The sequence below is a fragment of the Anguilla rostrata genome, chromosome 18, assembly GCF_018555375.3.
Source record: "Anguilla rostrata isolate EN2019 chromosome 18, ASM1855537v3, whole genome shotgun sequence".
NCBI classification, from domain to species: Eukaryota; Metazoa; Chordata; class Actinopteri; order Anguilliformes; family Anguillidae; genus Anguilla; species Anguilla rostrata.
In genome coordinates this window covers 8,646,231-8,673,539 of record NC_057950.1, presented here as the reverse complement: position 1 = coordinate 8,673,539, position 27,309 = coordinate 8,646,231, and the positions used below count along the sequence as shown (strand labels likewise).

The 27,309-nt window shown below is 49.0% G+C and overlaps 2 protein-coding genes across 2 annotated transcripts in view; both read left to right on the top strand.

Annotated features, from left to right (window-relative positions):
* Positions 1-20,654, top strand: part of tmem63ba (transmembrane protein 63Ba) — a 46,079-nt gene extending 25,425 nt beyond the window's left edge. The window contains exons 9-25 of the mRNA XM_064318137.1: positions 490-541; positions 715-823; positions 1,864-1,934; positions 3,106-3,187; positions 4,140-4,429; positions 5,031-5,297; positions 5,522-5,659; positions 6,101-6,254; positions 7,146-7,252; positions 9,804-9,890; positions 10,430-10,495; positions 11,294-11,456; positions 12,742-12,847; positions 14,227-14,394; positions 15,132-15,247; positions 15,522-15,593; positions 16,672-20,654. Of these exons, the coding sequence (XP_064174207.1) occupies positions 490-541; positions 715-823; positions 1,864-1,934; positions 3,106-3,187; positions 4,140-4,429; positions 5,031-5,297; positions 5,522-5,659; positions 6,101-6,254; positions 7,146-7,252; positions 9,804-9,890; positions 10,430-10,495; positions 11,294-11,456; positions 12,742-12,847; positions 14,227-14,394; positions 15,132-15,247; positions 15,522-15,593; positions 16,672-16,848 (2,225 nt within the window). The 3' untranslated portion in view covers positions 16,849-20,654. The remainder of the gene's footprint in view (positions 1-489; positions 542-714; positions 824-1,863; positions 1,935-3,105; positions 3,188-4,139; positions 4,430-5,030; positions 5,298-5,521; positions 5,660-6,100; positions 6,255-7,145; positions 7,253-9,803; positions 9,891-10,429; positions 10,496-11,293; positions 11,457-12,741; positions 12,848-14,226; positions 14,395-15,131; positions 15,248-15,521; positions 15,594-16,671) is intronic.
* A 1,843-nt stretch (positions 20,655-22,497) lies between these two features.
* LOC135245013 (zinc transporter ZIP9) overlaps positions 22,498-27,309 on the top strand; it is a 10,000-nt gene continuing 5,188 nt past the window's right edge. The window contains exons 1-4 of the mRNA XM_064317757.1: positions 22,498-22,938; positions 23,877-23,982; positions 25,428-25,607; positions 26,099-26,167. Coding sequence (XP_064173827.1) covers positions 22,843-22,938; positions 23,877-23,982; positions 25,428-25,607; positions 26,099-26,167 — 451 coding nt within the window. The 5' untranslated portion in view covers positions 22,498-22,842. The remainder of the gene's footprint in view (positions 22,939-23,876; positions 23,983-25,427; positions 25,608-26,098; positions 26,168-27,309) is intronic.

Here is a 27,309-nt window from a genome sequence, read left to right as displayed (position 1 = left end):
CTTTTACCAAATGTCCTTTAGCTTCCAGTAAAGGGACTGATAATTTTATAAGACATCTATGTTATGCCAAAACTCAGAACAAAATTTGTCTTTTGTTCAGTTTCTGTTTGTCCCGTTGTTCATTCCCAGGGTTTTCCTGGGATCTGAAGAGTTTGGAGGTTTGTATTTGATGCAGTATGGTTCGCTCACCTTTATAGCCGTGCTGCAGATGTGCATTATGACATCACCGTTACCGCGGTTATTTGTCTGCACAGGCTGCTGCTGCTCCCCTTGGCTGGAAGGTTCTAGATCGGTGCTGGTGTAGCTGTGATTGGCTACAGAGAGTTAATGTGATTGGGCATGATTTAATAGACCAGTTTTATGTGAAATATGATTCAGAATCAGGTCATTGAGTTAAATCTCTCTCCTTTTCTTTCTCTTTCTTTTTCTCTTTCTGTCTTCCTCTCTGTTTCTCTCTTTCTCTTTCTCTCTTTCTTTCTCTCACACCAGAAAATAATGCATACAGCTTTGGGAGAACCACTATAGCCAACCTGAAATCTGGGTAAGTTAACTTCACATCCTGTTGCTGCCACATTACCATCAATCAGAACATAACCACTTATTTAACTGAGCAAATCTTGAACCATAATGGGTGTGAATTGATAGCAGTTGACATGTGCATATAATGCAGAGATTTAGTCTGTCTGCTGTAAGTTCCTCATTGTTCTCCCACAGAGACAACCTGCTGTGGCTGCACACCACCTTCGCGTTCATCTACCTGTTACTGACCGTCTACAGCATGAGGAGACACACCTCAAAAATGCACTACAAAGAGGACGACCTGGTGAGCGTGTCCTCCTCGCAGAGTAGGGCGGGGCCACGCCGAGATATAACCCGCTAAGAACAGGGCGGGGCTATCACAAAGCCTCGCCCCACTCAGAGCCAGTAGGAGGCGAGCCACACACCTCACATAGCAGGGCTGAGCCAAGCCATGACTGACCCGTTCAGAGCAGGAAGGGGCCAACCCAAAGCCACGCCCCTCTCAGATCAGGGAGGGGCCAACCCAAAGCCACGCCCCTCTCAGAGCAGGGAGGGGCCATCCCAAAGCCACGCCCCTCTCAGAGCAGGGAGGGGCCAACCCAAAGCCACGCCCCTCTCAGAGCAGGGAGGGGCCAACCCAAAGCCACGCCCCTCTCAGAGCAGGGAGGGGCCTCTTCAGATCGCTGCAGCCCTGCATGTCTTAGCTGTGGCACGCTTAGATCCCAGGTCGTATTTCCAGTATTTTTTAAGTAGTTTTTTACTCTTGGAGGAGTTGATTAGCCAGCGCTGCAGAGAGTCCCCTCTCTGACCTCTGTGACTCCTCATCAGTTCAGTGTTGGTGTTTCTCCCCCGAAAACAAGGAGGCTTTAATTAGGGTCCTAGCCAACACTGAGGATAAACGAGGGGACCAATGGGACCGTATGAATCAGATTTGAGTCGAAAGCTTGTACACACCCATTTTGACACACTCAATGAGCCTCATATCGATATGAACTGTTTCTGAGCCTTTTTGTATTTTGTATGTACTTGGACGCATGTGCATCTGCTTTTAATTTGAAGTGGGATTTATCAGCAGATGCCATGATGTGTATGCACAGATATGTGCAGTTTTGCAAAATGGATAGGATATTGTACAGGAGTGTATGGATATTTCTGAACAACAGATATACTAAATAATGAAGCTGCAGCTGTTATGGGCGAGGCCTAATAGTTTTTTTTTTTTTTTGTTTTTTTTAGCTCCACAGACTCCTATTTTTCTTTTTAAAAGCTTGAATGCTGTACATAGGCGACCCAAAATGATGTTGTTTTCGGCAGTAAAGTCTTTGTTTCTCCCTCCCCCTGTAGGTGAAGCGCACTTTATTCATCAATGGGATCTCCAAGTACGCCGAAGAGAACCAAATTAAGCAACATTTTGAGTAAGTGCATCTTAACCTTTGGGAAACGTGGGCGGGGCTTGTAACTGATGTTCTGGCTGACACCTGATTTTAAGCAACCTTCCAAAGCTGAAGTCTGAGGTAGAAAGCGGGGTGCATCCAGATGGCTGGAAGGTCGTTGTCGTGACCCTCGTTTTAGTGAAACCCTGTTTAAATCACAGCTGGAGGATTCAGCGGAAATTAGACAGAAGCGTTGTGTGTGATTCTCTGAACAGTTAGGGTGCCGTGCGCTCGGACATTAAAACAGTATTGACCTTTAACCCTGCCCGTGGGAGCGGGGAGAGGCTCTCGGGCCTAATGGCTGATAATGGGCTCCAGATGACTCGGGTCATGTGGTCTGACGTTGCAGGGCGGTCTGACTCAGGACCCTGCGTGGAGTCTATTCAACTGCCCGAGCAAGTCAATATGTTCCTTTGTCCCCCAGAGACAAAATGTTACGGGGGGGGAGACCACTGCAGAGGCTAAAGAAAATTAGGAAATGTGAGGAGGTTGCTAATTGATCGCTGGACAACTAAGTGCGCAACCTAAATCTGCTTCCCCCCACGCCTCCCGAAATTTGATCCACCAGAGCCTGCCTGTAGGGTTTCGCCTGTCCGTAAGCTTGCCCCCCCCAAAACGCCAATAAAAATCTAATTAGACGAATGCCAGTTCACGTTTGAGGTACATTGGCATACATCCTTGAAAAACCTGATTTTGGCCCTGCCTCCACCCCGCAAACTTTCCGCCCCTTGATCTGTTTGGGCGTGGGTTCTCTCAGAACCGGGCTCTCCAGTATGAAGCGGCAGCAGTCAGGGGATACAGAGGTTACTCACGTGGAGAAAGCAGTTTTTCCACAGATTAAGCTTTTTTTTTTTTCTTTCCTGAAGCTGATGGATGTTAAGTTTGCTTTAACTCTTGCGGCCTTCGGTGAAGGGTGTGGAGGATTAGCTCGGGAAGATTTAGCGCTTTTGTGTGGAAGGAAAACCCTTTTTTGTGAGTTTACGCGACTGTGGGACCTGGAGTGTCCTGTAAGATGAGCTTACTGTGTGCGTGCATGCGTGTGTGGATAGGTGTGTGTGTGCGTGTGTGTCTGTGTGTTTGTGTGTGCGTGTGAGCACTGCCCCTCTTCCCCCGCCACGCCGTTTTAATCCTCCTCCCCCCCCCCCCCCCACAGACAGGCCTATACGAATTGCGTGGTCCTGGAGGCTCGCATCTGTTACGACGTGGCCAAGCTGATGTCGCTGACCGCAGAGAGGTGAGCCCCGCCCCTCTCCACCCCTCCACCCACCCACTTGCACGTGGGCAGCGTGGTACCTGGGGTCCTGCACCTCCTCTGGTGCTGGGAGGGCATGCTGTCTGCGCGTCCCCTCCCTCCTCGGTCACCCCAGACCCGTCCTCGTGGAGCCGAACAGAACCTTCGAAGCACCGGCCATCCTCAGTCTTTGTGATCTGCAGTCGGGTGGTTTTGTGTCAGCATTCAGTTTGAAGTTCAGATTTCTCCAGCTCGCTCGCCTCTCAGGTTTAACAAGAACATTTGACCATTTCACCCAGCTAATAAGAATCATAGTTTTTCTGGCTTGAGGGTTAGTGACTGTTGTGTCAGCCGTCAGGTTAACGCTTTAACTTCTCCAGCCCGATCTCTTGTAATATTTCTCTAGAAAGCTGGTACATTTCCCCAAACCAGCAGGACTAAAATCTTTTAGCTGTGGGCGGGGCAATCTGCAAGTAACTCCCTCATCGCCGCATTGCCATGGTGATCCTCTGATCTCCACCCACTCTCAGAAGTGGCGGATTGTAATAAATGCTTGTGAAAATGGGGAAATGATTAGGATAAGTTGTGGTAGCAGTGAATCACAAAATGAATGACTAAATTGAAATCAGTTCTTTTTTGCAATTGATTAAATCTGTGAGTTGAATGAATTGATGCAGCACTCTGGAAGTATGCTTAGTTGAACCTGTGTGTGCGTATGTGTGTGTGTGTGTGTGTATGTTTGTGTGTGTGTTGTGTTGGTGTATGATTGCGATGTGTGTCTCGTGCTGCAGCGTGGTGCTCTCTTCACCTCCCTGCAGGACGAAGACCGAGCGCAGTAAGTAAGTTACTTCACCACCTGATGACGCCTACCCCTGACTCACCGCACTGTAGTCAACCCCACGCCTGAACTGCATCCATCACCTGTCACCCCATCAACCCTGCGGCACCTCTGCTAGTACGCCATCACCGCACCTCACCCTGTCACTGTACCGCCATCACCCTGTCACCTCACCCTGTCACTGTACCGCCATCACCCTGTCACCCTCACCCTGTCACTGTACCGCATCACCTGTCCCACCCTGTCCACCCTCACCCTGTCACTGTACCGCCATCACCCTGTCACCCTCACCCTGTCACTGTACCGCCATCACCCTGTCACCCTCACCCTGTCACTGTACCGCCATCACCCTGTCACCCTCACCCTGTCACTGTACCGCCATCACCCTGTCACCCTCACCCTGTCACTGTACCGCCATCACCCTGTCACTGTACCGCCATCACCCTGTCAGTCGCATCCCTGCACCCTCACCTGTCCTTATGCCATCACCCTGTCACCCTCACCCTGTCACTCTACTGTCATCACCCTGTCACCCTCACCCTGTCACTGTACCGACATCACCCTGTCACCCTCACCCTGTCACTACCGCCATCACCCTGTCACCCTCACCCGTCACTCTACCGCCATCACCCTGTCACCCTCACCTGTCACTACCGCCATCACCCTGTCACCCTCACCCTGTCACTGTACCTCCATCACCCTGTCACCCTCACCCTGTCACTACCGCCATCACCCTGTCACCCTCACCCTGTCACTGTACCGCCATCACCCTGTCACCCTCACCCTGTCACTGTAATGCCATCACCCTGTCACCCTCACCCTGTCTTATAATGCTGATGTAACAATCAGTCCTGGTTTTTGAAAGCAACAGAGTTCTAGAACAGTGACTTCAAATGTTGAACAAAAAGACACTCCAGAAAACCTACTCTGCAAGGAGTTGACTCGATGAGGGTTCCATGCTAAGCCACACTGAGGATGCTCTGAGCCCTTTGGGCAGAACACTCTGATGATCTCTGTGTGGGCTGTGTGACTTTCCCCTCAGTTATGTAATGCCGGTGCACAGTTATCTGAAACATTTTGTCTGTGCGTGTGTCGTGCGTCTGTGCGTGCGTGCGTGCGTGTGTGTGTGTGTGTTCCTGCAGGAGGAGGCGGTGAGTTACTACACTAAGCTGGAGGCTAGTCTGAAGGAGGAGTACAGGAAGGAGAAGGAGAAGGTCAACACCAAGCCGCTGGGCATGGCTTTCGTCACCTTCCAGAACGAGGCCATGACCTCCATGTGAGTGCGTGTGTGAGCGTGCGCGCGTGTGTGAGCGCGTGTGCGTGCGTGTGAGCGCGGCTGCTTCTGCACATGCCGAACTGCACGCTCGGTGTGCCAGTGTGTGTGTTAGTGCTCGCACATGAAGCACGTGGAGGCACTATGAGTTGGCGTTGACGTGCAGTGCGCACGTCTGAGCGTGCCCGTCTGAGCGTGCCCGTGACGCCCCTCCCTCCGTCCCGCAGAATCCTGAAGGACTTCAACGCCTGCCGGTGCCAGGGGTGCAGCTGCCGGCCCACGCCCAAATCCTCCCCCCTCAGCGACATCCTGCACGTGTGCTTCTGGAGCGTGTCCTACGCCCCCGACCCGCAGAACGTGTACTGGTGAGGGCGGGGCCGTGGGGCCGGGGTTCAGTGGGAGGGGCTACGAGGGACGTGCCCTCGCGTGCGCCGCCTCCGCGGACGGCATTTCCCATGATCCTCTGCTCTCACCCACGCCCAAGATCGTTTTTAGAAGAGAAACATCATTGTGTAACTGTTCTGCCGTGAAATGTTTTAGTAACGTGTGGGTATGTACAGTGCCCTCAAAACGCATGGGAACAGAAGAGTGAAATGTGTTATTTTTGCTATATACTGAAGGCATTTGGATTTTAGATCCAAAAATGAATATTGAGACTGAAGTTCAGACAACAAGCTTTTATTTAATAGTATGTATGTATTTATGCATGTATGTTTTACCATTTTGATGAAACAGCTGTTTTTGTGTTTGCAATGTTTTTCTCTCACTCACCCCCCCCCCCCCCCCCCCAACACACACACACACAGGGAACACTTGTCTGTGGGAGGTGTCTCCTGGTGGCTGCGCTGCTTCGTCATCAACTGCATCCTCTTCCTCCTGCTCTTCTTCCTCACCACCCCCGCCATCATCATCTCCACCATGGACAAGTTCAACGTCACCAAGCCAGTGGAGTACCTGAATGTAAGAGACCTTTGGCCTGCGTAATTACCGATAAGTGGCCTGCAAAGCTTTTGAGAGCGAGGCAATGCTGTTTGCAGAAGTAGAACTTAATTTTCTGGAGTCTGCAGAGAGGAAGAGAAATGCAGAAATGCACTGTTGCCTTTTTATGAGCGGTGAGATAAGGATTTAGATCATCATTCTTTTTAGATTACGAAATCAAATGAAAAGCTTTTCACTGTGGGAACTGCACAACTTCAGTAATGTGCAGTAGCACCATATAAAGTGTAGTATTTAACCCTTTAAGGTGTAGAATGTTCTGATGCTGATGTCACAATCACTGCTGGTAATTGAAAGCAGTGGAGTTCTGGAACACAGATTTACATATTTGAATGAAAAAAACCTCTTCAAAGAGCTAAAGGAATATTGCAATTAGTCATCGCAATTGCTGTTACAGATGCACTCTTTACTGATCCTACTGTTTCTAAATATGAATTCCTGTGGTTCAATATCTTACTGGTTCTGCAGGTGTCTTGAACAGTGAATTGTGTGAAGTTAAATTCATGTCATGTGTGAAGAATCCTTCAACCTGGAGCAATCAAAAAAATCTTTGATCATAATCCATTCCTTTCTCAGAATCTGTGCTGTAGACCCGCACACCGGAACTGCTTGTGTTGGTTTACAGGCCAAAATCATAATGTAGATTCACAAGCAATCAGTGCTGTAGATTTACTGGGTGAAATCTCTGTTTTAGATTTGCAGCCTTAAGTCACCACTTTGCAATTAAAGGTTTTTTTGAAAGTTATTTTTCCCCTAAGGCCTCAGTTCTGTTTTGTAAGCAGAAGTGCACTGTGTATTAAGAGAGAGATGGTTTGACCTCTGATTGACCCCTCTGTTCCCCCCCTCCCACCCCAGAATCCCATCGTCACGCAGTTCTTCCCCACCCTCCTGCTGTGGTCCTTCTCCGCCCTGCTGCCCACCATCGTGTACTACTCTGCCTTCTTCGAGGCCCACTGGACCCGGTAGGCCCCGCTGCGCGCACGTGTGCCCCCTGGAGCTCACACTCGCTCTGTGCACACGCGCCCCCTGGAGCTCACCCTCGCTCTGTGCACGCACGCCCCCTGGAGCTCACACTCGCTCTGTGCACACGCGCCCCCTGGAGCTCACCCTCGCTCTGTGCACGCACGCCCCCTGGAGCTCACCCTCGCTCTGTGCACGCACGCCCCCTGGAGCTCACCCTCGCTCTGTGCACACGCGCCCCCTGGAGCTCACCCTCGCTCTGTGCACGCACGCCCCCTGGAGCTCACCCTCGCTCTGTGCACCGCGCCCCCTGGAGCTCACCCTCGCTCTGTGCACGCGCGCCCCCTGGAGCTCACCCTCGCTCTGTGCACACACGCCCCCTGGAGCTCACACTCGCTCTGTGCACACGCGCCCCCTGGAGCTCACCCTCGCTCTGTGCACGCACGCCCCCTGGAGCTCACCCTCGCTCTGTGCACGCACGCCCCCTGGAGCTCACCCTCGCTCTGTGCACACGCGCCCCCTGGAGCTCACCCTCGCTCTGTGCACACGCGCCCCCTGGAGCTCACCCTCGCTCTGTGCACACACGCCCCCTGGAGCTCACCCTCGCTCTGTGCACACGCGCCCCCTGGCGCTCACACTCGCTCTGTGCACACGCGCCCCCTGGAGCTCACCCTCGCTCTGTGCACACACGCCCCCTGGAGCTCACCCTCGCTCTGTGCACACGCGCCCCCTGGAGCTCACCCTCGCTCTGTGCACGACGCCCCTGGAGCTCACCCTCGCTCTGTGCACACACGCCCCCTGGAGCTCACCCTCGCTCTGTGCACACACGCCCCCTGGAGCTCACACTCGCTCTGTGCACACGCGTCCCCTGGAGCTCACCCTCGCTCTGTGCACACGCGCCCCCTGGCGCTCACCCTCGCTCTGTGCACACACGCCCCCTGGAGCTCACACTCGCTCTGTGCACACGCGCCCCCTGGAGCTCACCCTCGCTCTGTGCACACGCCCCCTGGAGCTCACCCTCGCTCTGTGCACACACGCCCCCTGGAGCTCACCCTCGCTCTGTGCACACGCGCCCCCTGGAGCTCACACTCGCTCTGTGCACACGCCCCCTGGAGCTCACCCTTGCTCTGTGCACACACGCCCCCTGGAGCTCACCCTCGCTCTGTGCACACGCGCCCCCTGGAGCTCACCCTCTCACTCTGTGCACACACGCCCCCTGGAGCTCACACTCGCTCTGTGCACACGCGCCCCTGGAGCTCACACTCGCTCTGTGCACACGCGCCCCCTGGAGCTCACACCCCGCTCTGTGCACGCCAGCGCCCCCTGGAGCTCACACTCGCTCTGTGCACACGCGCCCCCTGGAGCTCACCCTCGCTCTGTGCACACGCGCCCCCTGGAGCTCACACTCGCTCTGTGCACACACGCCCCCTGGAGCTCACCCTCGCTCTGTGCACACGCGCCCCCTGGAGCTCACCCTCGCTCTGTGCACGCACGCCCCCTGGAGCTCACCCTCGCTCTGTGCACACACGCCCCCTGGAGCTCACCCTCGCTCTGTGCACCCCCTGGCGCTTGCCCAGCGTCAGCGTCAGCCCCAGACTGACCCTCGCTCAGCAGTGCTGTGCAACGGTCTGGGGACTGGGCTGTAAGCAAGGGGCTGCAGGTTTGATTCTCAGCTGGGGCACTGATACTGTGCTTCTGTGTGCTGCTGCAGAACCTGAGGGTGCTTTAGTGAAATATCCAGCATTAAGTCACTGCCGTGTCTTCTGCACCTGCAGTCCTGTCAGTAGAGAGAATGGGTCGAAATGTGTTCCTTTGCAAGGTAAATTCACACAAATATCAGAGTTTATTTTATTATGCCTCCGCGACGGGACAGCCGTGGCCGGAGGCATTATGTCTTTGGGTCTGTCAGTCCGTCCGTCCCAATTCTCTCGTGAACGCGATATCTCAGGAACGCCTTGAGGGAATTTCTTCAAATTTGGCACAAACGTCCACTTGGACTCAAGGATGAACTGATTGGATTTTGGTGGTCAAAGGTCAAGGTCACTGTGACCTCACAAAACACAGTTTTGGCCGTAACTGAAGAATTCATACGCTAATTATGACAAAGTTTCACACAAATGTCTAATACGATAAAATGATGAAGTGATGACGTTTTATATCCAAACTGGCTACTGGTTGGCGGAGGCATAGCCTACAACCGCGAGGCGGTATTTCTAGTTATATTTAATTTCATTTCATTTTACAGTTCGTAATGCGTAGAGCAGGTTGCCAAGTAATGTAGAACCACAGACACTTGGGGTGTGTGGCTTTATTCAGTGGTTGGTACTCTGTAGGTAAATGATGCACCTAGATGGGCTGACTGTTCTCGTCATTACGTACTCTACTGTTCTAGTTCTTGTGTTCTAGTGTTGACGTATTCTAGTGTTGTCATGTTCTTGTGTTCTAGTGTTGAGGTGTTCTTGTGTTCCAGTGTTGACGTGTTCTAGTGTACTAGTGTTGCCATGTTCTTGTGTTCTAGTGTTGACGACATGTTCTTGCGTTCTCTGTGCACAGGTCAGGGGAGAACAGGACCACCATGCACAAGTGCTACACCTTCCTCATCTTCATGGTCCTGTTACTGCCCTCCCTCGGACTGAGCAGGTGAGCCTTCACCTGTTCCCCTGCTCACCTGTTTGCTGCTCTCAGCCCCATTACAGGTGTTCCCTGTGACCCTTCACCCCTCGTACCAGAAGGTGTGAGAAGGGCGTGGCTTATTGCAGACGTACTGTAAGAGTGGTGATATTCCGGGTGTCATGGCTTCAGGTTCCACTATCCTGTTCCTTCTGTCAACTCAATACAGTAGTCTTCTTTAGAACCCAATTAGACCTGGTCAGAGAACGTTTATAAATATGAAAGCAGTAATACCACGGATGATGTCATGGAGATAGTTGCTGATCCTTGAGGGGTTTGGCTGTAGCTTTAGGGCTCTGATGTCACTGGACACTTCTATGGATTCATTTTGAAAGTGATCAGTCTCACTCGGGTTTTTATGAGAGATGATCTCTGAGGAACGTAAGCTGAATACGTAGTACATGTTTGCTGAACTGTGTGTCTTTGACAGCCCTGTGTGGACAGGCTGTTATGGCTCTCCCTGCGTCTGTTAATTCTGTGACCTGTGCAACTTTTACACGAAACTGCAGCTTGGACGTTTTCTTCCGTTGGCTGTTTGACAAGAAGTTCCTGGCCGATGCCACCATCAGATTTGAGTAAGTTATTAGATTTTCTGTATCGCATTTCAAAGCATTGATTTTATTCTGTAATTATTTGATCATGATCACTGACCTTTGCCTGTTGTCATAAACTGCTTCGGACTAAACGTTGCTGGTACACAGTGTGTCTCTGGGCTGCGTCTCCCATACACAGCACTCTGATCTCACTGTATGGGCCCCTTGCAGTCCTCTGTATGGGCCCCTTGCAGTCGTCTTTATGGGTCCCTTGCAGGCCTCTGTATGGGCCCCTCATGCACTTCTGTATGGGCCCCTCATGCGCCTCTGTATGGGCCCTTTGCAGGCCTCTGTATGGGTCTCTTGCACACTTCTGTATGGGCCCCTTGTGGGCCTCTGTATGGGCCCCTTGCGGGCCTCTGTATGTGCCCCTTGCGGGCTCCTGTATGGGCCCCTTGCAGCCGTCTGTATGGGTCCCTTGCAGGCCTCAGTTTGGGCCCCTTGCGGGCCTCTGTAATGGCCCCTTGCAGTTCTCTGTATGGGTCCCTAGCAGGCCTCTGTATGGGCCCCTCATGCGCTTATGTATGGGCCCTTTGCAGGCCTTCTGTTTGGGCCCCTTGCGGGTCTCTGTATGTGCCCCTTGTGGGCCTCTGTATGGGCCCCGTGCAAGCCTCTGTATGGGCCCCTTGCGGGCCTCTGTATGTGCCCCCTGTCGGCCTCTGTATGGGCCCCTTGCGGGCCTCTGTATGTGCCCCTTGCGGGCTTCTGTATGGGCCCCTTGCGGGCTTCTGTATGGGCCCCTTGCGCCTCTGTGTCAGCTCCTTGTTTTCTCCACCGTAGATGCGTCTTCCTCCCAGACAACGGCGCCTTCTTCGTGAACTATGTCATCGCCTCGGCCTTCATCGGAAACGCCATGGACCTTCTGCGCATCCCGGGCCTGCTGATGTACATGATCCGTCTGTGCCTGGCCCGCTCCGTCGCCGAGAGGCGCAACGTCAAACGCGTGAGCGCCCTCTGCTGGACACTTCTCATTTATAAAGCTGCTGTTCATCCTGTTCCGAAGCCTAACCATAGAGGCTATGTGTGTATACACTCCATAGAGGAGTGTGTCCTTTACGTGTTGCCTTTATATGCTGAGTGTGCTAGTCTCTCTCAGAGACAGTCAGAGTGTGTTGGTCTCCTATACAGGCCTGTTATTCTGGTATTCAGAGTAAACAGGTGTATTTTCAGTCTGCAGTGGAAGATACACAGTGACTCTGTGTGACTCTGCTGTTCTGAAGTGAACCAGAGGAGGGATCCTTTAGGGCTGGACAGCAGGATGAGCAGAGCAAGCAGAATGGAGCAATCTGGCAGGAGTGTAAGGGTTAGTACAGGAGTGTACAGGTTAGTACAGGTGTGTAAGGATTAGTACAGGAGTGTAAGGGTTAGTACAGGTGTGTAAGGGTTAGTACAGAAGTGTAAGGGTTAGTACAGGAGTGTAAGGGTTAGTACAGGTGTGTAAGGGTTAGTACAGGTGTGTAAGGGTTAGTACAGGTGTAAGGGTAGTACAGAGTGTAGGGTTAGTACAGGTGTGTAAGGGTTAGTACAGGTGTGTAAGGGTTAGTACAGAAGTGTAAGGGTTAGTACAGGAGTGTAAGGGTTAGTACAGGTGTGTAAGGGTTAGTACAGGTGTGTAAGGGTTAGTACAGGAGTGTAAGGGTTAGTACAGGAGTGTAAGGGTTAGTACAGGTGTGTAAGGGTTAGTACAGGAGTGTAAGGGTTAGTACAGGTGTGTAAGGGTTAGTACAGGAGTGTAAGGGTTAGTACAGGTGTGTAAGGGTTAGTACAGGAGTGTAAGGGTTAGTACAGTAGTTGTAAGGGTTAGTACAGGTGTGTAAGGGTTAGTACAGGAGTGTAAGGGTTAGTACAGGTGTGTAAGGGTTAGTACAGGAGTGTAAGGGTTAGTACAGGTGTGTAAGGGTTAGTACAGGAGTGTAAGGGTTAGTACAGGTGTGTAAGGGTTAGTACAGGAGTGTACAGGTTAGTACAGGTGTGTAAGGGTTAGTACAGGAGTGTAAGGGTTAGTACAGGAGTGTAAGGGTTAGTACAGGTGTGTAAGGGTTAGTACAGGAGTGTAAGGGTTAGTACAGGAGTGTAAGGGTTAGTACAGGTGTGTAAGGGTTAGTACAGGAGTGTACAGGTTAGTATAGGTGTGTAAGGGTTAGTACAGGTGTGTAAGGGTTAGTATAGGAGTGTAAGGTTTAGTACTCTATTTCTCTCTCTCTGATATAGCATAATTTCCTCCACAGCACCAGGCGTATGAGTTCCAGTTTGGCGCTGCTTACGCCTGGATGATGTGCGTCTTCACCGTGGTCATGACCTACAGCATCACCTGCCCCATCATCGTCCCCTTCGGTGAGTATAAGTAACATCAACGCCTACAGGACGCCCTAATATCCCACAGGGCCACACTGTCTGTAGGTTTAACTCCAGCCCTGGAGGGGGACAGCACTTGCAGGTTTAACTCTAGTCCTGGAGGGGACACTGTGTTTGTGGCTTTAACTCTCGGGCTGCAGTTTCTGAAGGATTTCTTTGGTTTCCAGTAAGTCAGCAGCCAGCTTAGACCTTCGGCTTGATGACTCAAATTAAGCACTTATGTGCTGAAACACACTGTGGCCCTCCAGGACTGGAGTTAATCCTGCAGACACTGTGGCCCTCCAGGGCTGGAGTTAAACCTGCAGACACTGTAGCCCTCCAGGGCTGGAGTTAAACCTACAGACACTGTAGCCCTCCAGGGCTGGAGTTAAACCTACAGACACTGTAGCCTTCCAGGACTGGACCTTCGGATCCCTGGTCTACTGCATCATCCGCCCTGTCATCGTCCACTCTGCTAACCCTCCCCCCTCACGTCCTCCTGGACCTCTCTCTCAAAGCTCTGTAAATCCCGCCCCTCAAAGCTCTGTAAATTCCATCCCTCAAAGCTCTGTAAATTCCATCCCTCAAAGCTCTGTAAATTCCGTCCCTTAGGTTCGGCCTTCCTCATTTTTTCTCAACCCTGCTTGTATGTACCGCACACAGTCCAGAACAACACATACAGTAATGTGAATGTCTAATGTACAGAAAGCATCTGTACTGATGAAAGGCTGCCCCCTGGTGTCTGAAAGTGAAATGAGTCTCAAGACCATGAAAGCGCACACTACAGAAAAAGAGGAACCCGGTTTGCAGGGCATTGTGGGTACTGACTTGTTCAGGTGCTGACCCCAGGTATTCAGAAAGGCATGTTACAGCCTGTCAGATTAGTTACCGCTAAAAGTCCTGCTGTCTGATTGGTTCTGTGAAGTTTTACCAGCGTTGAATTAGTTGCTAAATGAATTGACGCACAACCAGGGATTTTACCAGTTTGAATCACCGCCTTGAATCTGTGACCTTCCCCCATAAGCTCATGTGTGAACTTGCAACTGATTACTGGTTTACTAGCAAAGCAGTTTCCTAGAATTTGGGCAGTCATGTCAGTGCCAGCCTGGTCAGTACAAAAAGCTTTATGAGCCTGAGAAGGGAAGCTGGTGCACTGCATTACAGTTACGCATTAAGCAGACACTCTTACCTAGAGTGACTTTCACAACTCACTTTTTATTACATACAGTCCATTAATACAGCTGTATTTTTAAAAGAAATTCAGGTGAAGAACTTTGTCCAAAGGAGCAACAGGCAGTGCCCCTAAATGGGAGTGGAACCTGCAAGCTCTGTCTTTGTGTGTAAGGCCGTGGCTCGCTGGCTCTCCCCCCCCTCTCCAGGTCTGATGTACATGCTGCTCAAGCACCTGGTGGACAGGTACAACATGTACTATGCCTACCTGCCCACCAAGCTGGACAAGAAGATCCACTCGGGCGCCGTCAACCAGGTGGTGGCAGCTCCCATCCTCTGCCTGTTCTGGCTTCTCTTCTTCTCCACCGTACGCACAGGTGAGACCCTACCTGCCTGCTCTCTCTCGCACACTCTCTGTCCCTCTCTATCTCGCTCTCTCTCCCCTCCTCTCTGCACCTTTCTCTGTGCCTCCTCTTCCCCCCTCTGTCTTCCTCTCTCTCTTTCTCTTTCCCCCTCTCTCATTCTCTTCTTTCTCCCGCCTCTCTCTCTGTCTCCCTCTCTGTGCCTTCCCTTCTCTCTCAGCCTCTTCTTTCTCCACCCTCATTCTTTCTGTCTCTACTTTTCCTTTGTCTTTCTGGATAACGGCGCGTAACACTCATGCACACACACATACACACACACACACACATACACACACACACACACAGAGCTAGGTCAGGATTAATACTGTCTTCTGGTGATGACCTATAAGGGCACGGAAATAAGCACTGAGTTAGAAATAATGTGAGAAAAACAGAACACAATGCATTAATAAAGGAGGGCCTGCAAGGGCTCAGTCAAATTGCATTACGTTATGTTACATTACAGTGCATAAAATTACATTACACACATTGCATTACATATGGGTATGGTTTATCAGGTACTCTTCCAGAATGACTTGCAATATTGGCAAAATAATTGCATTCTCCTGATTAATATGAGCGATAGTGAACACAGACACGAGCCTATGTGCAACACATACACACACGGTACTGTTTCCATGAGAACTGAATCTGCTCTGCATGTGGGTGCCATCTTTAATCACCAGCGTGTTTCCCTCCCTTTCCTTGGACAGACTTCTTGGCTCCGACGTCCATGTTCACCTTCGTGGTTCTCGTCATCACCATCGTCGTGTGCCTGTCTCATGTCTGTTTCGGCCACTTCAAGTACCTCAGCGCTCACAACTACAAGGTAAAACTCAGCCTGGCTCTGTCTCCACGTACAACTGCTGGCTGTCTGTCTGTTCATCGGCCAGAAAAAATGCACGTATTTACTTAGAATTCAGTCTTTAAAAAAACGGTTCTGTGGTCTCCCACAAAAACAAACACAAAGACGTAACGGTCATTCACACTCGGATCATCAATTAATTGTAACTTGTAACGGTCTCACAGCCCTGCCTCGCACTGAGCGCGTGCGGTGGTCACCGCCCCGCCCCCCTCTCACCCTGTTCTCCCCTCTCCCGCAGATCGACACCCAGACTGTGGACGGACTGATGGAAAATGGCGGCGCGGTGCGCACCCCTGCCTCAAACAAACCTGTAAGTAGAAGAGCTTCCCTGCTCCCACTCCACTCAAGTGCCACCCTACGTAGTCACAGTCCCTTACAGTCCCAGTCCATTATAGTCAAACTCCCTTATAGTCACAGTCCCTTATAGTCACAGTCCCTTATAGTCAAACTCCCTTACAGTCCCAGTCCATTATAGTCAAACTCCCTTATAGTCACAGTCCCTTATAGTCAAACTCCCTTATAGTCACAGTCCCTTATAGTCCACAGTCCATTATAGTCAAACTCCCTTATAGTCACAGTCCCTTATAGTCAAACTCCCTTATAGTCACAGTCCCTTATAGTCAAACTCTCTTATAGTCACAGTCCCTTATAGTCAAACTCCCTTATAGTCACAGTCCGTTATAGTCAAACTCTCTTATAGTCACAGTCCATTATAGTCAAACTCTCTTATAGTCACAGTCCCTTATAGTCAAACTCTCTTATATAGTCACAGTCCCGTATAGTCCCAGTCCATTATAGTCACAGTCCATTATAGTCACAGTCCATTATAGTCTCAGTCTCTTATTGTCAGTTCCCTCAAAGTCTTATTTTCTAGAGCAGGGCTGTTCGTGGAGATCTCCCGTCCTGTAGGTTTTCACTCTAACCCTGATTTGGCACACCTGATATTACTAATTAGCAGTCCACAGAGACCTCTAGTTGTGGAATGAGGCGTGCTTTGTTAGAACTGGAGTGAAAACCTGCAGAATGGTAGAACGCTCCACATTTGTTTTTCTATATTTCGCATGTCATGTTACATCATTAAAAAAAGACCTTTTCGTACATGGACAGACCTGGAATAGTTCTCAGAACAATATGTTAGATTTGGGATATTTGCAGGTTAAAAAGGACAAATGAAATTATGATTCTGAATTCTCTCACAATTCTCAAATTGAGAATTTTTTTCTTGCATTTTTTTGTATTTGGTGGCATTGCCCTCTGCTAGCCTCCATGCTGAAGGAGCTGTTTGTTCTGGCTCAGTTGGTTTGAGTGCTCTGGGGCTTCAAGGAAAGATTTCACAGTTTCTGAAAGACTGACTGTAATTATTCTCTCCCCCCCCCCCCCCGAAACAGATGTACATCGCCCAGGTGCTGCAGGACCCCAACTCGGACGAGATGGGAACGGGCAGCGGGGAAGACGACAGCCAGGGGTCCTCACAAGACGAGGAGATGATCAACACAGGGAGCATCAACGAGGCCGACTTCCAGTCTGGCGAGGACAGCCTAATCGCCAACGAGGTCCGGCAATAGCGACCACCCCCCCCCCCCACCCCCACCCCCACCCCCCTGGAGCGGGACAGGGGAGGCAGGAGAGAGAAAGTGGGTGGAGCCACAAGAGAAAAGGACGAATCAGGGGGCAGGGAGAGACCACTTCAGAGAAACTGCCTACCCAACTGCTCTACAAGCATCTGAGGACCAACTGCCTGTACAGAAAATGCCTGAAGCCCCGCCCCTAACCCCTCCCTCATCCACCTGCGCAGTCAAATGAGTGGCAGGGTACTCTGGCGGCCCCTCCCACAGACAGCCAGGCTCTTTTTCTACTGTGGTCAGTCACCGCAAGCGCACACTGGAAAAGGGTTGTTTTTTAAAATCCAGGTGGATTTCTTTTCTCTTTTTTTTTGTAAAGGAAAGAAAAACAAAAAACAAAACGAGGACCTGAGATGGTAGCCCCCTCCTTTGCTATACTCAGGCCCCACGCCCCTCTGCCCCCTCCCGCCCAGCTGCCCCCCCTGCTGGAAGCTCTATGAACTGCACACTACCAAGTTTCCAGAGTTTGTGACTAGCACGCTAGACCGCACACACACTATTTATTTTCTCGATGACATGCTGGCGCCTGCAAGCGCCCTGAGCAGAGCCCCGCCTCTCTCGTCCCGACACAGAGAGAGGTGTCCACTCACGTTCCTCACGGAGCTCCCGCCCCCAGTCCGTCCCACCTGACGCGCGGGTGAAGCCTGGCCCCCCCCCACCGACTGCATGTATGCCTTATGCTAGGCTCATGCTCATTTCTAATTAGGCTTTTGGGTTTTTTAATGCCTTTTATAATGCCCTGGTCTAAAGTAAAGACGAGAAGGGTGTGAAGCACAGGAAGTTAGGTTTGCTGTGGCTAAACCGTTGGCTAAGGCTGTGGAAGTGGCAGGAAGTGAGTTAGAGGTGCTTTCAGCTCCAGTGAAGCGCTGCCTGTGGCGTTGGTCCAGAGGGTAAATAGAGGTCAAGGGTCAGCACCCTCTTCCAGCTCTGATGATTTTGTCTGTATTTTTTTTTTTTTTTTTCCAGCAGCAATACCACAGCTCTTTAATGTGCTCCATTTGGAACAAAGTAGAAAAGGAAAAAATCTATAATGTTTCCATGGTGGTTTTCGTTACACTACCAAAAAAAAAACTGGAAGAAAACTTGTTGACTGTTCTACTTCAACTCTGCTTGGCTTAAACACTGTAACACTGGATCGGGGTGTCGTTGGGTGTCACACGCTGTGGATTGGTGCTTTCTCGCTCTGGAAGGGCCAGGAGAGTCGGATTGGGCGGAATTCCCTGTGAAAGCAGAAGGATTTGGGTCCCCGTGAGGGTGGGAGCGTGAGGGCGGAGTCACGGATGAGGGCGGAGTCGCAGACGTTTCGAATCATGACCCAATAAACGAAGCAGAGCTCTTGAGAGTCCGGTGTGTCTGTCGTGCTCTCACCAACCCTCCATGGTCACTAAAAACTGTGGCGTCGGTGCCGCAAGATTTGTCGTCCTTATATGTGGATCATTCATACTAATGGATTACTGAGTGATTTTATACTTTTGTAAATCTATGTTCATTTATTATTGATTATCTTCGGTCACTGCATAAAGTGACATCAGAAAGTAGCAGCCGGACACAAAAGAAAACAGCATTTAATTTGATATGTTACCTCTAACCTCTAACTGGAAATTCTCAAGTTTCAATGAATTTGTGTTGTTTTTTATTTATATAAGTGCGTGCGTGTGTGCTTGCAAGGTTGCATGCGTGCGTGTTTGTGTGTAAAATTAGTTTTTTCCTGTGTTAGGCACCTGGAGTAAAGTGTAAAATTTTTTTTTTTTTTTTTTTGAGTACTTTTCAACTCTTGGACTGTTAAGTGCACTCTGTGACCTTTGACCTGTGTTTTATTGCACACGCACACTACTGCACAGTAACAACCTTCCTCACTAAGTTCTGTCGGGACACCGTGATTGGCCGGCCCCTTTCGGGCCGTCCGAGCGTCCGCCTCAGTCGGGTCACGGTTGAACTGAGCTGGGGGCAAATTCCATGTCAGCTCATGATGTGAACTGAATTCCTCCCATTGTCCATAATGCTCTGTACAGAATGTTCAGGTAATGAACTGAATGTCTGAATTTCATCTAATTTCCTACACTGCGTTTATTTTTCTAATGCTTCCCCCCCCCCTTTTCTCCCCTAATTTGGAATGCCCCTTTGTATTCATTGCCTCTGCTTTTGATTTGAGAGGGCACAGTTACCACATTGCAGTTCACACCCCTGAGCTGGATTGAAATGGAATTACCCCCTGCTCTTTTAGCCATGAGAACTTGACCTTGTGGGCCGTTCCATTCCGTTGTGTGGGGGGAGACTCGCTTAGAGAAATGTGCTCTCTCTGCCACACAGTTTCACACACGTATTGGAAAGTTTATTAGTTTGGTGGTATGATTGGTAAGTCCTTGTTGAAACAGTGTTTGGTTTTTTTTCTTTTCTTTTTTTAGTGTCACCTCTACTACCTTAATTGATGTAAGCTATTGCGCTAAAATGGATTTTAAATAGTTCTTGAGCTTGTTCTTGTTGGGGGTGGGTGGGAACAGGATATTGTAATTAAGACATTTTTTAAGGTATGTATACAGTTTTTGCTGTTTTAGCTCTGTGACCTCTCCTGAAGAATTCACACTTAGCTACATTAGGCTCATGTTTATGACAGGTTTTTGTACATTTCCGTGTTCTTTGCTTTGTGATCACTTGGACTGTGGGTGAGCTGAGAGCAAATTGTCTTTATTTTACTAATTAAATTCCAAATGTCTGTTTGCAGAGGTCTCTGAAACTGTCACACCATTACCTTCTGCTGAGATTATATGAGCTCATAGTAATAATGCTTCTAAATTCTTGCTTTAGCACCAATTCCTTCAACACCCAATAGCACATGCTGAATATTTTAGGTAAGGAGGAGGAACATATGGTACAGCATATATTTGCAGAGCACTCAGGCATATTCCAAAATTAAGGCTTTGCCAATAAATAAACCATGTATTAGGTTCTTATTTAATTCCGCAGGCTCAAGTTTGAAGTCTAAATGAATAACCACATTGCACACAAAAAAAGCAGTCTGCTTTAGTTCAGGTGTCTAGTCCCCTGGAAAAAATCTCTAACTGGAAAAGTCGAGACTTGTTGGACTGAAATTGCACTCATTCCCCCACCCCTCGGCTGTCACAGTGACACAATGGCCGTTAACTGATAACTGATAACAATTGATACCATTTTTGGTTTTTCTAATCTTCCTGTTTGAATAATGGCGCAGAAGGCAAGCAACGTTAACGTCTTCATCCGCCTTTTGATGCAGAGCACCAGAGACCAGCTGGGCCACAGTAGTCCTCAATCTGCTGTTTGCATCCTAAGTACAGGACGTCTTTCAAATATGTGGTTTCTGGTGCCCCATGGAAATGCCTGTGTGCATGTACCAATCCTGTGCTTTAAACTGAAAGCTTCCTTTTGGTTTTTGGGGATCCTCAGGAAATGGTGGGGTGGTGGTGCCGCTGCCCCCTGCTGCTGTGGAGGGAAAGGGAGGGTGGGTGGGGAGAGCTTCACCAACCACTGCAATCCAGGTGGACGCTGTCCACTAGAGGTCTCTGTACAGGCGTCTCTGTTCTCCAGACTTGGAGTACGGACTGATCTGTGTCCGGTAACAATGCACAAACAACGAGGAGGTTTGTAAATATTTTTGCCTGTCTACAAACCCCCTTCAACAAACTGAAATATGTTTGTCTGAATTTGTGTAAAGGAACCGCGCGATACTGTACGAATAATGATGTATCGAGAGAAAATAAATCTGTTTTAGTGCACCTGTGAGTTCCGTGTCATTTTCAGCAGACTGACGATTCCTCCAGTTGGAGGTTTACATCTTTGTTTTTGTTCTCTGGTCGAACAGTTTGTCGTTTCTGATTATTTGCGTTCCATTTAAGATGATTTGTCCCTCCGGAATCTTGGCTGAGTAATTGGTGAACAAAGTCCGCTTGTCTGACGGGAATGTTGTGCCCTCATCACCCTTCAGTGCTTTTACTGGCAGCCCCACACACAACCACCCCGCAGTGGACATTGTCCCCAACTTCACATTGTACTGTTAGTGACTGTTAACCCTTTAAGGTGTGAAATCACAAATATGTGATTAGAATGTTCTTCACTGAACATTCCGGTGCTGATGTAACAATCACTACTGGTAGCTGAAAGCAATGGAGTTCTAGAACAGTAATTTTGAGTACCTAATGCCCTGTAACTTTTCCAGTCCTTGGAAAATTTGTAAATATGTTGGCCCAAGTTGAAAATGAAGAACCATTTTATTGATAGGAAATGGACAATAAGCAGATACGACTTCTGATTGGCAACCCATACAAAAGGGATTTTAATTGTTATAGATTAAAAATATTTCCTCTAAATGTATATCATTTATTGCAAGCATGTAGACCTGCATGCTTTCCACAGGAATTTAAAATGATGTTTAAATTCATATTCAAGTTTTGGCCTGAACTTTTATACTTTTGGCCAAAGGCTGTGCGAAGAAAAGTTTGCCAAACTGTCGCAGTTTCATGTATGAGCATATTCCTCCTCAAAGCATTCCGTATTGCTTTGCTTTCTGGAGAGAAGTGCTGTCAGATTCCAGTTTTGGATGACCTGTTTTTGCTAGGTTTTTTTACATTATAATCAGTTTGCTGATACCCTTATCCAGAGGACCTACAGAAAATCAGTGTTAGTCTCAGGAATATGAAAGTGCGATGTCGCCGAGAAGGAGCAGAAGAGAAGGCCCATTTATCAATAAGTTGTTAACCCGTGTTGTTAACTGTAATGTAGCAAAGGGAAATGCCATTTAGACGGATAACCTATCTTTACTCCGCTGTACTTAACGTGGACTCTGGAGCCTATCATCAAACGGACAACAACAACACCCCCCACCCCCACCCCCACCCCCTTCCCCCCCAGTGGTCTTTATTCTAATTATGTGAACTGGTTAATTTAGGTCACTGATTGGCTAAAAAGTCCACACACCTTCTTTCCAATGCCCTCTGATTGGCTAAAATGTCCATAGACTTTATTGGCTAAAATCTCCAGCTGGAGCGATCGAGGACCAGAATTGGAGCACTCCTGTAAGAGAGTGAGAGTTTGCTAACTGCCCTATTTATCCCCATTAAAACAGAAATGTATTTATTTGCGTGTTTGTTTATTTATTTATTATTTATTTACTTATGTAACTAAGCACTTCTCTACCTAACAAAATTCGTTCACAGTTGTCCATCTAAGCATTGGGTGCCATTGTGTAATTGGGATGTGGAGTCTACACAAAATACATTTTCAGTTGAATTGTATTTGAACAGTACTTTTTATAGACAATATCAGACACCGTCAGAGGCACATATTTCCAACTTGTTTTTAGACGCTACACTCTTGGCAGCTTTTTCCCCGTGTCCAACTTTACAATAGCCTAATATTTCATGTTTTGTGGTTTTATTCCGCTATCCAGACGCAGTCACGCATTTCTATTTCAGTCCTTTCCTACGGTTCCCTTTTCACATTTAAGCATCTCATGATCATTTAAAAAAACAAAAAAAAAAACAGCTGGTCACATGTTTGGCGGACTACGGTGTTCTCTTGTCCTGGAGTTTGAGTACTCTGTGTTCATTGGCTATACAGTAAGTCTGTAGTATTTAGCTTTGTTGTAATTCTGCGTCTGGACGCAGGGAGGTTATGAGTCGCAGCGGCTGTCGAAAATTAGGCTAAAGCCGTTAAACTCTCATTGCAGCGTACAGTGGCGACGTGGAAAGTTTACCCATAGCATTTCAATGAAATAAACAGCCTTTCTGGGTTGCGGTTGTTTTCAAACGACACACTTGCTATATCTTATAGAGTAGTGCGTTTTAAAGTCACAGTCCCATGCAGCTGCTTTTCAGGCGAAAGTATTTCTGGAGAAAGTTTGGAAATGCATAGCGAACGTTGCAGCTAGCTTACTATCTATCAGACGCTGCCTGAAGCCCGTACGCCATGGACGGAGCAATTGCGATCATTTTGATTTCAGTGGCTATGTTTGTCGGTTGTTTTCTTTTAGGGCTTATTCCACTCATGTTCAAACTGTCAGAGGTAAGTGAATTCGCCGCTTTACTGTTCCGTTTTGTCGAAGAGGCATTGAGGCTTTAGCTGAAGTTGTTCGCTACACCCAAAATTCACAGTCTGCCGGCTACATTTGCTCCCTGGTAGCCTGCAGTAAACTTGTGAAATATCAGGGATTTTTTCATTAGAATAATGTGTCGTAGCGTCGCTTAAAGTTTGCGCTGAAAAATTAAGGGCGACGAATTCCTTGACGTTTCGGTTTCCGAATGTTCAAGGATCACCTTTGTGTTGAAAATGTTTAAGGGTCCCTTTTGTTTTTTAAATAGATTGTTTCTGTAACGCTTTTTTGCGGTTATCTGTTGATGTTCTGTAGTTGAACTCCTCGCCAGCTAGTGAAAGTGTCGAGTGTGTGTCAGTAAATAGAAACATAATTAGGATGTTGCGCCTCTGTCTCTCAGTTATAACTCAAACACATATGCATGCGTATATGCGCCCGTATATGCGTGTGTGTGTGTGTTAAATGTGTGCAACATATTTCAGGGGCAGGGTGTAGCCTATGGAAGAGGCGTTAGCTTCTTCAATACATATCAGTCCACAGGCTTTGATTCAGACCCACATAAATAATTGAATCTTCTCACTTAATGCAAAGTAGTTTGATTTTCTGTGCACGTTGCTGCAGGAGCTTCAAAAAGGAGCAGCAATGTATCATAATGGTTTGGGGACTTATTGGTTTTTGCTTGAAACTTCCGAGATTGTAAGAACTCCCTTTCCTGGGTGGGGCACCGTCATTGCATCTTGCATCTTAGCTCCAGCCTTTCAGTAGGGGCAGGATGCACATTTGGTATGTGTACTGGCATTCACTGAATTGTTTGAACTGAAATGGAATTAACCCCCAACCATACTGTCTTCCGGGGGAAGAAATATAAAGGCTGTCCTTTGATTGTGTTCCTCTCCGTCTCTCATTTCAGCAAAAGCTGCAGTATGTCAGTGTGCTGGGAGCAGGGCTGCTGTGCGGAACAGCCCTGGCCATCATCATTCCAGAGGGGGTAGAACTTTTGGAAAACTCCTGGAGGGGTAACTCTGGGGGCTGGGTGAATCCGCTAATTTATCCGCTGATCTTACCTCATCAGGTCAGAGAACCTAACCACCTCGATTTACATCTCAAAACCTTTCTCAGGCCAGTGCTCAATGGAGGTCCTTCTTCTCTTTTTTTAACATTGTTTATCGATGGCGGTTATGGCGCTGGTGATTCCTCCTGTAGTTTGACAGGAAGCAGTCTGTCCCCTTCCCTGGGTCTGCAGCCATGTTTAAAGCTGTGTTTCTTCTTGGCCCTCGTTGTTTGGCCGATCATGGCGTTGCCAAGCCGACAGCTCTTTATTCTTGTGTGATTTGTCAGCAGTCCAGCCCCGCCCCCCTATACATCTTAGCCTCAGTCCCATAGGGGTCTCTGATTTGGGGGAGCGGAGGGGTGGGAGGGGGGTGCCATCGGGCATTCATTCTGACCCATAGAAAGAACCCCACTGCCTCTGTTTTTATTTGAATGCACTTGTGAGAAGCTGCATTTCAGTGGTGGGTGTGATGAAGTCTGATGTCGTTTTACATTACATGACATTACAGGCATTTAGCAGACGCTCTTATCCAGAGCGACTTGCACAACGTTTACATTGCATTTACACTGCATAAATTTCAGCTTTGATACATGTCAGCTCTGTGACAGTTGCTGGTTTCGGTTGACCCCTACAGAGCATTGCCTGGTGAAAGCTTTGAGATGTAAATTGGGGTGGCATTGTTGTTCTCGTACCTGAAGGCTCAAATCTGTTCCAAGTCAATGTACAGCACACAGTGCCTTTGTTAGCGGGGAGAAAGGTGGTGGTAATTCTAGGTGCCCAAAGCTGGGGGGGGGGGGAGAATCCTAGACAGGAGGATCATATATAACTTCATTCAGTGCTGGTGGGGTCCAATGTGAGACCTTTTCACAGGGCCCAAAATCAGTGGCGCCACCGCTGGCAGCACACCCCCATGTCTGTTGTGATTGCGATAGGGCGACAGTGTAGTACTGTAATGGTTAGGGTGCTGGGCTCCGGGCTTGATTCCCAGGTGTGGCTCTGCTCTTGAGCAAAGTACACAACCGTGTATTGATTCAGTAAATACTGCGATGTGATAAAGTGGGGAGAAGTGAGTTGTGTACACGGTTAAATCTTAGGTGTTTATTCAACTCTAGCAGAGCTTATATGACTTCACTCTGAATCAAACGTAATGAACTGTAAAATGAACGTTGTTAGAGTCAATTTTAGACTGGTTAAGTTTGTATAAATCGCTCTGTATAAGACTGTGTGTGTGCATGTGCCTGCGTGTGTACATGTGTGCACCTGCTTGTGTGTCTGTGTGTGTGCATATGCGCGTGTTTGTGGCTGCTTTGTGCGGCTGCGTGTGTGCGCGTGTGTGCATGTGTCTGCATGCATGAGTATGTGTGTATGTGTGCAGTCCATGTAAATGTGTCTCCTTCCCTGGTTCTGCAGGCCCTGTCCCTCCCTGCTCCAGCGGGGGGGGCAGAGAGAACAGCAGTGGGGGCACTCTCCCCCCCGCGCTGCCCACCACGCAAGGCCTGCCGCCCCACTTCTTCATCGGGGTGTCCCTGGTGGTGGGCTTCACACTCATGTTCGTGGTGGACCAGATAGGGAGCTACCTCTCCATCCATGGTGAGTGGGGCATCCCCCCCCACTGCATACACACACACACACACACACACACCCATGTACACATGTACACACAGACACATGCACACACACACATACGCACACACACACACAGACGCACACACACATGTACACACACAGATGCGCACGCACATACACATGTACACACATGCACATAGATGAACACATATGTACGTGCACACCCTCATACCTAGACACACGCACACTCAGGATCCAGAGTGAAGTGAAAATGTGTTCTATGACCTTAATGATGAAACAGCCATTTCACTGTGGCATTCACGTCTTGCGTCGAAAAAGTTGAGGAAATGTGCTGAAGTCCTCCATTTGTGCTTATTTATTATTATAGTTTATTCAACAACCATAATAAGAAATTAATAATATTTGTTTATTTGATGGGAGGGGGGAGCTCCGGGATTGATGTCTGGTCGTCGTCCCCCCCCCTCGTTCTGACCGCGTGCCGATTTTACCCGCAGACCCCCGGACGGGCGTGTCCTCCAGCACCAGCATCACGGCCACGCTGGGCCTGGTCATTCATGCGGCCGGTAAGCACCGCTTTCCAGAGCCTTCCGCCGAGCCCACTTCCTCCTTTAACCCCTTCCTTCCTGTCTGAATTACCGCTCCGCCCGATACCGCCTGGCCGTTCAGTCGGGCCGAAGTGTTCCCTTCCTCGTTTCGGGCGCGGTGCTGTTATGAATTCCGCGGGTCGCGTTACATTTCCTGTGTTTACGCCGTGTTGTCTTTTGGTTTGGCATCAGTGTTTCGTTTGCAGTTATTTTTTTGATGTTGTTCTGTACACATACTTTTTGCTGATTCATTGTGAAACGACTCTGGGGACGGGAGGAACACGGAGGCAGGGGCGGGGGGTGGTGGGGGTGGTGGTGGTTGTTTTGGACACGGGGTAACAGGGAAATCCTTGTCGGGGGCGGGGGGGGGCGGTTGCTCAGGAGAGAATTTAGGCCTCTGTTGGAATGGTCCCCTGGGTTTTGTTTTAATATGTCCGACCTTGTGTAGGAAGACAGAAATCTGTATGGAATACTGAGACAGGAAGGCATCCTGTGTGAATCGCTGTAACCTATAGGTCTGTACAAGCATGGAATTACAGCCCAAACTCGGCTGTACCTGGGACCTTGAGACCCGACCCGACCCAGCCCGACCAGTAGCGCCAAATTTGAAACCTGAAACGGAAATCGCTCACAGAAGCAGTTTCGCAATTATCATGCTGCCACAGGCTGTATTTTATTTCCATAAGGGATTGTAAACAAGGCAAGGCCCTTCAGCAGGGTAGTGCGTTAGGCTAATAAACCACTTGTCTTACCGGTTAGTAGCGATCTAGCTCTGTCTGTACGCATCCAGTTTTTTCCGTTGGCAAACCTGACTTGTTTGCTTTACGTATATCACTAGTGCCTTCGCTGCCAGAAAGGTTTCTGCAGTTTCTGGGACAGTATCTCTAAGTTCAGTGTGATCAGTCTTTTTGCTATCATAGGTCAAAATAGCATTGCAAGCCCAACACCGTACGTGACCAGTGAACTTTTTATTTATTGTTACAATGAGGTCATAATATTTCCACCACAAAGCCATTCCTGTCTCATTTGGAATTTTAAGAAGTTCTCCTTTCGCAAATTTTCGTATAATTTTATCCACTGTAAACAGCTAGCTGGGCTCACACACATGGACTAGAAAGAGA